At 39.5% G+C, this 12940-nt stretch overlaps 1 protein-coding gene across 1 annotated transcript in view; it reads left to right on the top strand.

Annotated features, from left to right (window-relative positions):
* The window catches only part of antxr1c (ANTXR cell adhesion molecule 1c), a 49134-nt gene that overhangs the window by 16425 nt on the left and 19769 nt on the right, over window positions 1-12940 (top strand). The window contains 9 exon segments of the mRNA XM_042507652.1: window positions 2820-2891; window positions 3735-3816; window positions 3940-3970; window positions 4064-4137; window positions 4235-4303; window positions 5284-5364; window positions 5933-5993; window positions 7539-7637; window positions 7981-8050. Of these exon segments, the coding sequence (XP_042363586.1) occupies window positions 2820-2891; window positions 3735-3816; window positions 3940-3970; window positions 4064-4137; window positions 4235-4303; window positions 5284-5364; window positions 5933-5993; window positions 7539-7637; window positions 7981-8050 (639 nt within the window).

The raw sequence follows: 12940 nt of genomic DNA on the forward strand, positions 1-12940 counted from the left end.
ATCTAACCCATTTTTATTCTTTATTTTAATTCATTTTATTTATTTATTTATTTATTTTACAATTTACTTACTGATATTGTTGTGTTTGCTGTTCTTTTCCATTATTATTATTAATTTGGTATTGTAAAATTGGTCTTATATTTCATTCTGTGGCATTAAAAACGTATCAAAGAAGTCCTAAATTTAACATGCCTTAAGTTGTAGAAACCCTGTTTATAAACACATGTGTAGACATACATGTCAAAACACAAAAAACTCATCAAATATGCAGGAAAAAAGTTGAATTGCTTAGGTGGACATCTGCAAGTCTCCAGACACTTAACAGCCTTGTTGCCAATGTACTCGACTTCCTGGAGCCCTGAGATGTAGATCCCTTAAGAGAAAAAAAACACACAACAGTCACCTCAGCAAAGTATAATAAAATGTGTACCTTCAGCGACAGTTCGCCATATGTTTAGTCACTTAGTGCGCAGGCTGACGTTTCACTGTCTCTCTAGTAGCTGAACTGATGTATGCAGTCAGCTTGGGTTTTACAGCCTCTGCAGACTTAGGGTTGAAACATGGTCCATTCAAATGACAACGTCTGGCCGAGGTGACACAAACGTGCAACCCTGGTGAATATACTCAACATGTGCTCGAATGTACAGGTGGAGGTAGCAAACATCAGTCCGGAAGGTGCGTTATAGAGCTAAATGGAGCTTTTTCATGACCACAGTAGTAAACAGACATGGTGTCTATGGAGGAACGTGTACTGCTGTAGTTACTGCACAGAAAGAAGACAAAAAAAAAACCAAATGATAGGATGTTTGTCTGAAAAGGTGACAAAGTGTCATAAATGTACGGACGCATATGGAAATGTTCAGCTATAGCTTCATCAAATTGGTCAGCTGTGGTTGTTCTGAGGAGTGGTGAACCAAAACAGAAGGTGTCAGCTGTCTCTTGTTGTTTTATGCTATAGCGCCCCTAGCAGCAATGCTTAGAAGCGGCTTTTTTGCATTATATTTTTCGATTTTGAGGTGACATACTCCTGAACACGACAACCCCTGAAATCAGGGGGATGGATGTTTTCAATAGCATGAGTGATAAAAAATTTCATTTAAAAAACCCAGATAATGAAAAAAATGGCTGCTACAGTTACATGTTCATGATTACAAGTTCAAGTGATAATGCATCCATGCGGGCTAAAGCCAAGGCAGGAGGCATTTATTGTCTGTCCGTTTGTCCTATTCTCATGAACATAATATCTCAAGAACACCTTTAGGGAATTTGTATAAATTTGGCACAAACATCCACTTGGACTCAAAGATGTACTGATTAGAATTTGGCGGTCAAAGGTCAAGGTCACTATGATTTTAAGTACGGCTTATTTTCATTAATGAGATATCTCAAGGAGATCTTAAAATTTCCAAACATTTAGCATCCACATGAACTTAAGAATGAACTGATTAGAATTTGGTGGTTGAAGGTCAAAGGTCAAGGTCACTGTGACCTCACATACATGTTTTTGGTCATAAATCTATATTTTGCTTGAGGGCTGTACCCGAATCAGAATTATGCGAGTGAAATTGGATTTGGCTGTTCAATACACATATTGAACAGAAAGTTTTGTTTCTCGTACACAGATTTATTTGCTTTACGGTGCGGTCGCTGCCACTGCCTGCATGTCCGCAACTGATTGTACTGAGAGTAGCGTGAAAGTAAAGCGCCTTCAATCCGCAGCAAAATCTGGGGACCAAAATTTTGCCAGAAGTACACTTAACAGAAAAAAAATGACTGACTTGAAACAATCTCAGTTGGTTGAGGGTCTCTGACTGATGATTCAAGTCTCCGACTTTCAAGGGGCAATCCTAATTTGCATCCTTTTTAGTTTTTGTAGTACTAGCTACACTGATTCTACATTTTTCAAATATGCAAATTAATCTTCTGCAGTGAACACGAACATATACCTAAACTACCATGTTTTAATCAATTATCTACTTGTATTTACCTATTCTGTAAATATTACAGCAATTGCAAATACACAAACTGCAAGACTTACATCCTATCATGGCTTAAATATGAACCATATTTCAATAGAAATAGAGTACAGCGTAAAATGCTAAATTTCAACAGATGGCTTTCAGCTTGTGGGTGGTTTTGTTTTTTCTGTTCTGCTCAAAGGCCACAACAACACCTGGAGCTTTACGTTTCAGCCACAGCAAAGAACCAACCCTGCCCAAAGTTTCTGTGACAAACAAACTTGTTTCAATCAAGCGCAGATCTGCCTTCACTTACTTTCTCTCAAAACATTTTTTTTTTACTTCAGATAGATGTGTATGTTTACATGTATGTAATTGCTTTCCAAATATAAAAATGTCACCACTAAACAAAAACGAAAACCTTTACCCACATCTGAGGGATCAGTGATGCAGTTAAGTACCAACATTTGAGTCATTGTCACGCACAGAGGGTTCAAATCCTGCACACCGGCATAAATCCATGCTTGGTGTCACTTGGTGTCTTAGTATGTTGCATTCATGAGTTTCGTACACAGCCTGTTGGAGCGACCTCAAAGAGTGAAGTCGTTTGTCCACAATGAGATATTTATTGTCTAAATGAAAGGACTTTGTCTTGCATGAAAGTACAGCACATGATTTTTTTCGAACAGTTATTTTATGTTTCTGAGGAAAACAATATGTTGCTCTTGCAGATTTACTGTATTTGTCACAATGTTTCTGATTAATCCCAGATGTTTGTGGAACTTACATTTTGTGCAAGGTGGGAAATCACCAACCAGCTGCCAAATTCTGTGACAATGCTTTTTTTTATTTCTGTTCCAGTCCCATGCTGAGGATGTCATTCATAACATTCTCCTCCAGAGCATCCACCATCATGAAACTGACGGAAAACAGGTAAATGAAGTTATGACTGATTAACGTAAGCTCTTTATATAATTGATTTACCCCAACGAACCAACCCAAGCTGAATTTGTTATGAATGAATGTTATTCTAGAATGGAATGCTGCTACACAAGAGGAACAATCAGCCGTAAAATAAACTTGCACCAGAGTGAAAGCAGATGCTCTCTGAACTGACAAGAAGTTGAAAAATTGGCCCGTGTGACTGGTGCTTCATAAAACTCAGTGTTATTTTCAGTGTTATGTGAAGACCAGCTTTTCTGAAAATAATAAATGTGCTAAAACGACTAAAAAGACTATAGCCAATGGCCAGTTAGCACATACACTGCATAAGAGGAAATAATTCTCCAAACCAGCAGATTGGAGGTAGTCTGTAATTTCCATCCAAAAATGGAAACCAGAAGACCGTCATGATGCTAGTTAGCCAGGTAGCACATCAGCACCACAGTCAAGGTACAAGAGTTGAAAGAACAAAGCATATTTACCAACAACACAAACCATCAGGAAACATCTCTGCTAAAGAGCTCAATGGCCTTATAGAACAAGTTTGTATTGCTCCTACTTCCACTTTAAGTCGTTTTTTTTGTTTTTGTCATTTTCGTGTCTCTTGTCTCTTGTGCACTGGGCTGAACTGTCAATCACAGTGATTTCATCATTGACGGGCACCAATTTTGAATCTGCTAAGAAAACGTCAACAAATGGTGATAAGGGCCATGGTGCGGGACAAACCGCAGCAACTGAGGCGATACTGACCAACAGCTGAACGTCAGCTTGGTGTGTCAGGGCCCATAGGCGAAAAGTTGCAGTTTGACCAACTCTGCTCTTTATTCTGTGCAGAGTGGAAATCAGAAAGGGGCTGAACTCTCTGAAAAGAGAGATTCCTGGTGGAGATACATTCATGCACCTTGGGTTGCAGAGGGTGAGCATTTGTTGCAAAGCCTTTTTGTGTTATTTTAGAGAATCAAACTTTTTGTACCTTCTTTATCTATTGATTACAATGTAAAACTTTGGTATTTCCTGACCTTGAAATGTCTTCTTAAAGGCAAACGAGCAGATACACCAGGAGAATTTTGGTAAGCATCAAATAATTCATTTGTATAAAAACCTATTTCAGGCTAAGTTATGAATTATATTGAGGTCATAACATTACTGTATGTTTCTCCCAGGCACGGCAAGTGTGATCATTGCACTGACAGATGGAGAGCTGCAGGAACATCAGCTCATCACTGCACAACAAGAGGTAGCAACTCCAACATTCAGTGACTGAAATTGCATACTATTGCTTGCATGCCAGTTTTCTGGAACTTTCTGGGTTTATTGCTTGTGTATTCTTATAGGCAGAGAGAGCCAGGTCTCTTGGAGCTATTGTGTACTGCGTTGGGGTCAAAGACTTCAATGAGACACAGGTAATGTAATAAATCTGTGCCGTCTCTTGCAAATAGACTTACATCCCTTAAGTGTTATATACCTGGTTTGAAATAAAGACAGTACCATACATTAACTGCACCACATGTGCTCAGGAATCCAGACTTGTGGAAATGCTTTTATGTCCATGTTGCATAGTGTGTATTCAGTGGCCCCTATGCAATTTGGCTAACCCATAATTTAAAATTTCCTGAAAACCAAGCCAAGGGACTTTTAACCCCAAGCTCCCTCTTAGGATTCCAACACTAAAAGCTGGACTGGAGAAAGGTCTGTCACTTGAATAATACTCAATATTTAGCTTCAACATGATGATTAGGAGGAAGATTTAGGATCCTGTTTTTAATGTGGAGGATATATGAGAGCATATGGTTGACCTTCAGTAACCACACGGTATCTCCATCAAATTTAGTACGAGCTGCATTTGATTGGTTGTAAATGGGCCATTACCTAATTGTGGAATATGTGATTATTACTGTGAATTGGATTACCTGGTTTTAAACTGTGTGCTTGCAATTCTTCATGGAGACTCACTGTACAGATCTCCCTGTGTACAATTTCCTAAATGATATCACCAGTACGTTTAACGTCAAATTCAGTTTTTATGCCTCTGCAACAGCAATAGCCGTGGCCGCAGGGATTATGTTTTCAGAATGTCTGTCCCATTCTTATGGATGCAATATCTCAAAAACTGTTTGAGGGTAGATAAAGGTCACTGTGACCTTGTCTGATTCATTATTATGAATGTGATATCTCAAAAACAACTTGAAGGAATTTCTTAAAATTTGGCACAAACATGCACTTGGACCCAAGAAAAAAATAATTACACTTTGGTAGTCAAAGGTCACAGTGACAACATCTTTTCGCCATAATAAAATTTCCAACAAATAGAATTGAATAGTATAATAGTTGCCTAACTCTTCTCCTCTTTCTCCTCCATCCACACCTCGATCTCCCTCTATAGCTGGCCACCATTGCAGACACCATCGAGCACGTGTTTCCTGTGCTGGGCGGCTTCCACGCCCTCCGGGGAGTCATTGATTCGGTAAATAAACACCCTCTCTGTGCAGGGGAGCATTCCTGTAGCTGAAGCTCACAAACAGCGGACATCCAAATTCGTGTATTTATCTTGAGTCTGTCCCGCATTAGTACAATTACCTTTTATTACTCCCTTGGGTGTCAGGACTGGCTTTAGAAAGTATGAATGAACAGAATGCCTTGTTCCTCATGAGCGACATAGGCACTGCACTGGTTTGCAAAATGCAGGAGTTCAAAAGTAGATATAAAGCAAACTGTTGCAGTCGAAGATCTAACTCAAACAGCCATAAACACTACTCTTCATATGCGCCAGGTAGAACTGTAAGTCTCTGTGTGCACTGGCCTTATGAAACACATTCACATATTCACAGAGTACCGTACAGGCAGAGTGAGCACACATCAACTTGTGTTTCTCATAAGAGTAGCTAATATTTTCATCAGTTTCCCTGTTATGTTTGCATTTGCAGGGTGAAGTATTCCTTTAAATTTGACAAATGTGCCTGCTTAAAACAGAACATCCGCATATATGAAAGAATAGAATAAATACTTGTCTTTTCTCTTTGTTTCCCCCTCAGATCATCAAGAAGTCCTGCATTGAAATATTGGCAGCTGAGCCCTCCAGTGTGTGTGCAGGAGGTGGGGGCTAAAAACACACACTGCAGTGTGTCTCTCCTAGGTTGTCCACGCTGGTGCCAGATTCCCTTTCATGTCTTAATTTGTGTTGATTTCATTACTAGGAGCCCCGTCTCTCACTTCAGTAATGACAATCCCAGACTGAAAAATGGCCATACATGGGCATTCAGGTCACTTACAGGGAAACTACTGGGACAGGTCCCGCAGTGAGGATAATATTACGGGCTGTCATTAAAAGGCTTGACTGTGAGAGAACGTCAGTGGTGATATTGGCAGCAGCTAGAATGTAAAGTAGACAACATCCTTTTGTGTCCTGCCAAGAAAAAGAGTATGACAGTAAAAGAAAGATTAACTGGATATTAAAAGCCATAAATGAACAGATAAAAGTTGATTAAACACTTTTGGCACAAGCAGAAAGACTTTTACTGCTTCTCACATCTGCGTATCTGTCTATGTATATTTCACTTGAAACATAGTTGTAGTTGCTGACAAATTACAGTTTATAGATTAAAGTCACGTGACTTAGTAATTCATCATTTAATTGGAAGAAGTTTTCACTCTACCAGATTAAATTTTTTGGTCAAATCATAGCTTTTCTTCTTTACTGTACCTCACAGCATAATGGACCAACTGTATCTTTGTGTCTCTTGGTCATTTTTATGCCTCCACGCCAGTGACTGCCAGAGGCATTATGTTTTTGGGCTGTCCATCCTTTCATCCCATTCTAACAAATATGATATCTCAAGAATGCCTTAAAATAACCTCTTCAAATTTGGCACAAACGTTCATTTGGATTTAGAGATGAACACATTATCTTTGGGTGGTTAAAGGTCAAACTTACTAGGACCTCGTCTGTCTCACTCCTGTGAACACAATATGTCAAGAACAACTTGAGGGGATTTTTTTTCACATTTGGCACAAACGTTCCATGGGACTCAACAATGAACTGATAGAATTTGGTGGTCAAAGGTCAAGGTCATTGCATTTGTCTCATTCTTGTGAACACAATATCTCAAAAAGACCTTTTAGACAAAAAAGTATTAAAAACATGTTTGGCTTCCACTGCACATCAACTTATAAATGAAAACTTAAATGCTGAATTCAGTGGCCTCCATGTTTATGTCTGTATGGCAGCGTTCTGCATGATGCCTTTGTTATTGCTCTTTTGCGCATGCAATGAGTTTAGTTTAGGACCATGACCACTTTACAGTGGAATCTTAACCACTTTTAAAGCGTAATAGGAACAGCCAAACAAAAGAAATCTGATGTGACCAGTAAATCCAAATTGAAAACTAAGGCTTGCAGTGTGAACAAAACAGATTGAAGGACTGGGGCCCATATTTCCAGATATCTAATTTGGTTACACAGTTCAACTGTTACTGTCCTCACACAGACAAAACAAATGCATTAATTGAAGCCATTCAGAATTTAGATACTGCCCTTTTAACTGTGCAGTCATTAAAATTAGCATTACGTTAAATACATTCAGTATAAAATGTCATTTTGCTTGCCAGAGTGTAAAAATGTCAATGTGTGTTGTGTAACCAGAGTCTTTCCAAGTGGTGGTGAGAGGAAATGGGTTTCTCCACGCTAGAAACATCAACCAGGTGCTCTGCAGCTTCAAAATCAACGACACGGTTACAGTCAGTGAGTACACATGCACTTGTTTTTTTAGTGTAAAGCCAACAGGATAATAAGGTTAACATCAGTCTCTGTTTGTGTATGTTTCAGTCTTTTTCTCAGTGCATAAACCGGTTTTCCCCTTTGAAAAATGTTGACAGTAATTCAAATGTGCGATATATTGGCACAAAGTATCAGCTTTTGCCAAAAACAATACAGAAATATCTGTATAGTATTAGTCTGCTAAAGCATATACAGATCAAATTTTAACTGTTTCACCTTGACAAGTACCTAATAAGTGTCTCTAATTAACAGAAATACACAGACTGAGGAGTATATGCCTTTATTAAAAGGATGGTTTTCCTCCTAGATGAAAAGCCGGCCGGAGTGGAAGACACGTTCTTACTGTGTCCAGCCCCTGTCATCGATGAAGTTGGGAAGTAGGTGCCTCTTTTTTATGCTTCCACGTGCATCTTTGATCACATTCTGCCTCAAACACACATGTATGCATATATGTGTGTACAACCACAGACCATGAGAAGCCTGCCATACATTAGCTCTTTTTACGATCCCCATCCGTGGCCGCATTCCTCTTTTCTACATCCCAGAGCAGCTTAGCAAAATATAAGGGCTCTGTAGCTGTGCCAGCACATGCAGCGGTAATGCATTTGTCCTGCTTCTGTCCCAAATTAGAACAGAGCAGTGAAAACAACTGGAGATGAATGGTCCTGACCATTACTTAGACACAAAGTAAGTCAAGACAAGAAACTTGCAAATATAAAATGACTGACTTAATGATTTGTTTTGAATTCTGATGGCAACAAAAGAGAGCTGATGTTCTGTCTGGTTTGTTTGTTTTTCATTGAGTCCTTCGTCCAATGTTGGCCAGCAGTTCAGCATGAGTTTATTCATGAAGTTGATGTCCCTTGTTGTGTCTTGTGTTCTAAGAATTATCAGGCAGCTCTGCAGTTTCACTCAGCTCTACAAAGCATTTTAGCATCATTCAGCTCAACAGCAGATGCTGTCTGCTAACATGTCCACCATGAAGCCCTTTTGGACCAAAGATTTGCAACAATACAAGTTGAAACTCGCAACTACTTGCAATGCAACAGCCTTTTATTTTCTGAAACTTGTCAGTTTACAACAACTCGACTAGACAAGAGTGGATCATCTGAATAGAAAACAAGACTCGGATTTCTTGTCTTTTTTACTACAAGAAACAAATGAAAGACTACTTTTTTTAATCTCTGACCTGATCTGGACCTACCAACTTTTTAAGACTAATATAATAATTGTACTTACGGTCTGTAAGATTTACAGGGATTTGGTGGCTTGCAACCAGCTGAAACTTCTTCTGGTTTCTACAGTGTTTATTGTTCAGGAGGTTTTTACCGGGAGCTACATTATTCACAGAGGTCTGCTCTTCTTCAAAAACAAACAGACCTGGGGTTTAATTTATGAAAATGTGCCTAGGATCAAAAGCCAAAAATGGTGTGCACCATGTAAATATTCCGATTTAGAATGAGTCTTCTCACATTTCATTTCTTCAATTCACCACGCACATTCTCCCATCAAGTTAGATTTTATAGATCTCAACTTTAGCATGGGAAGTGGCATATACCTCTTTCAGGGCTCTTTTTGTGCAAATGTAACAATTGATTAGACCCCAGGTGATTAAAACCAGTAAAAACACTGAATAAAGCAGCTTTACGATACCGATCAAGTCTCTCAAATGCTGTTTGGCATGCCGGATACGCACCACTGGTCCAGCACCTGCTAATCTGTGCTCAACATTTTTCTCTGATAATTTAAGATTCGGACGTTGATGAGGTTTTAACTGGGAGCTGAATTATCCACAGGGGTCTACTCCTCTTCCAAACAAACAAAGTCATTCAAAATCGTAAAAACACTGAATAAAGCAGTTTCACACGTGGGCTGCTAACTATGGTGGCTGACGCAAAAATATGAATGTCCCTCTAGAGACAGTGTTTGGTTTGTCCGTTCTGGGCTACTGTAGAAACATGGCGGTGCAACATGGTGATCTCCATAGACAAGGACCCGCTCCCCATGTAGATATAAACAGCTTATTCTAAGGTTACAAAGAACAGAGATTGAAGAAAAAGAGACTGATTGCATTATATTCCATTTCTGCCAATAAATCCACCTAAATCCTACACAGTGGACCTCATTCAAGTAAAGCAGTTTCAAAGATTTTCAAACCACTGTTAAATACAATACAATGTTAAAATGCATGCTTTGCATGATTCTGGGGAGTCCTTGTGAATCTAGGAGCCTGATTTCAGGTCTCAGATCAGATCCTTTTGTGAAACTGTATGATAATTTGTGTTCTAGTCTAAACCCAATGGAGAGCTTCTTTGTTTGCCTGTGAGAAAACACTCAATCTGACCTAAGTCGTAGCACACTGCTGGCTTCAAACTGCGATAAGATGAAGTAAATTTGATTGAAGTAGGTTTTATTTGTTAGTTCAGGATCACTGCAATGCTCTCTGGCTCAGTAAAAGAGAGAGGTGGCGGGGTGGGAAAACTAAGTCAACTGAGGTTGTTTTACTCAAACGTTCACCGCACGACAGTCACACAATTTTCAACCCAAGCAGCGGCCAGAGTCGCTTTTCATCAGCTGGTTGTGCTCTCTTTTTAGAGCTCAACCATGTTCCAACATAAACAATCCACAAACCTCTCTGACCCAAGTCTTTATGGGAAGAAAAGTACAACAGGCCACAGAGGAGAAGGTTCAGTGGACGCTGGTTAAAGACTTTAAACTGCATGGAGAGACAAAGAGGGGAGGAGAGGGCCTTTCAGCCATTATTAGACCATCTTTTTAAAAATGTTCTTGACCTGTCATGGTCATAGCATACTTTTATAATCATGATACAAATTCCTTCCTCTCATTCTCCCATAGAAGTTATAATTTACAGTTATTATTTGCACTGTTAGTGGTGTGGAAAGGAAGAATTTAACTGCTGTGAAGAGAGATTTAAGCAACCTGGACTGATGACTGAAGCTTTAATCGATACCTCGGCAGAAAGGTCGTAAAACTGAGGGTACATCATGTGCTGTTAGCTCCCTTAAATGTCTCTTTAAGCCAGTATAGTTCTTGTATATCTTTTCTAATCTTGCCTTAAACTTTCCGTTCCCTTCCCCCTCTCTTTTCTCTCCACTTCTTGTCTTTACTTTTGCTGCCACGGTGGCTCTTTTGCCCACCCACCTCCTTTTTCTGCCTGTCTGTATCTGCCTTTTATTTATCTCTTGTCAGACAGAAACTCTCTTTCATCCCCTGTCAGTCTTTTGCTCTCTTTCGCTTTCTTTCAACAATCTCCTTGTCCAGTTCTTGCTGATCAAAGCCATGTAGCAGCTAGCTCCGTCTTTCATGTGTGTGGCCATGTGTTTGTGTGCAGCTTGATTCTCGGCAGGGTGGAAAAACCTTCAGAGAGAGGGTCCAATGCCCAGACTACTGAAGTCAGTTTTTGACCAATTTGCAGCCACTATATCATGAAAATTTGACAATTAAGTTGTCACTTTACTCAAAGCTCCATCACTTATCATTGCTGGTCTTCTGGTTCTGGTCTATTTAGTCAGACAGTTTGGGTAAAGAATTTGGTCCCTCTGCCTCTCTAGATGTGGCATCATGGTGTCTAAAGCCATTTTTACGCAGAGATGGCACTAAAGAGTCGCCATGAAGTCCCTTCTTTTTGCCTCCTAGACAGAGTGCTGGCATCGCAAAGGCAAAGGAGGTATGACATTATAACATAAGCGTCAGGGGACAATAACCATCATTTACTGTCTCTGTTATATGACAGCTGATCTTGTCCTCTGCTCTGAGGGTAAGGAGCTCCTAGACCTCATTGTTTTCTCAATTTGTGTATTTACGGCTGCTTTTTTTCTCTTTGAGTTAGCCACAGCTGCTACTAGCTGCTTTTAAATCTCCCATAGTGTGTTGCATGCAAAACTTTACTGCAGACTTAATACAGATGCCAATTCAGCAATGTTACCTCCACTGCCAGTTCAAATGCGAGAGAACTCCGCCCCCCCATTCTGCGATTGTAGCTTTTTTACAAAACAGAGAGGCAGCATAATGGGGCAATATTCCTGCCTTGAACAGGCAGTGTAAAAGGGGCTTATGTGAGGCCAGTTAAACAAAAGAAGAAGAAAAGTTTTGCTTTCAAAGTATTTTAATGTAGATTTGTCTGTTAAACTGGGGAGATCCACACCATCTAATGAGTGTCAGACAAACTCCGGTGTTGTGTCTGCTCTGTCCCTTTCAAGTGTGTGTGTGTGTGTGTGTTTGTGTGTGTGTGTGTACGTGTGTTGTGTGTGTCCATGCTTGGACTGCCTGCCCTGTCTGTTTTACTTCCTCATCTAACAGCTGTCAGACAGGGTGCTGTACAACATACATTTCCTCCACATCCTCAAATTCACACTGGTCAGTTTTTTCTGGCTCCTTCCTTGTTTCTGTTCCACGTTTCTGGGCTCTTTTTTTGACAATATTTTAGTTTCATTAGAACCAAAACCAGCGAGTATTTCCTGTGTAGTCAAATATCTTATTATCATAGTGTTCCATTTTTTGTCCAAAATCTAATGAAGCACATGCCTCCATTACAAAAAACACTTTATTTATATATATTACAGTTTATTTTGCCATAAATTCTCACTAGAGATCCAAATCTGTATTAATCCGCCCCTGAAAATAGTTCCCATGCTGGTCCACAACATGCTAATGTTCGTTTGCCCTTTTTCTCTTGATGAGTTAATGTGTGCTCACCTTTTCTGATTCAGAAGTTCAGAAAGATTTTCAGGAGTCAAAATAATCCCCAGGGTCTCTTGTCAAAACTCTGAATAATGCAGTTTCACATTACAAATCATGCTTATTTCTGCCCTGTTTGGCATCTCACGGCAGGCGGCTCGTCTAACACATGCTAATGTGTGGTCATCTTTTCCTCTGATATGGAAGATCCAGACATTCAGGAGGTTTTTACTGGGATTTGAATTATCTTCTGAGGTCTCTTCCTCGCCAAAACAAAGAGACACAGAGATTGAAACTGGAAAAAACACTGAATAAATCAGATTCACTGTACAAATTAACTCTGGCGTTGGTCATTGTAGTTGAGCCTATTACTATGTTGGCCTACATGAAAAGTTGAAAATGTGAAAACACGGACGGCCATATTTCCAGCCAGTTTTTGATTTGTCCATTTTGTGCTACTGTAGAAACATGACGGTCTCGATGTAGATATAACCAGTACACTCTAAGGTAACACAAACACGACAATTCTTATTTTTAGGTGATTATATAAAAAAGAACTTATTACATTA

The sequence above is a fragment of the Plectropomus leopardus genome, chromosome 19 (assembly GCF_008729295.1).
Source record: "Plectropomus leopardus isolate mb chromosome 19, YSFRI_Pleo_2.0, whole genome shotgun sequence".
NCBI classification, from domain to species: domain Eukaryota; kingdom Metazoa; phylum Chordata; class Actinopteri; order Perciformes; family Serranidae; genus Plectropomus; species Plectropomus leopardus.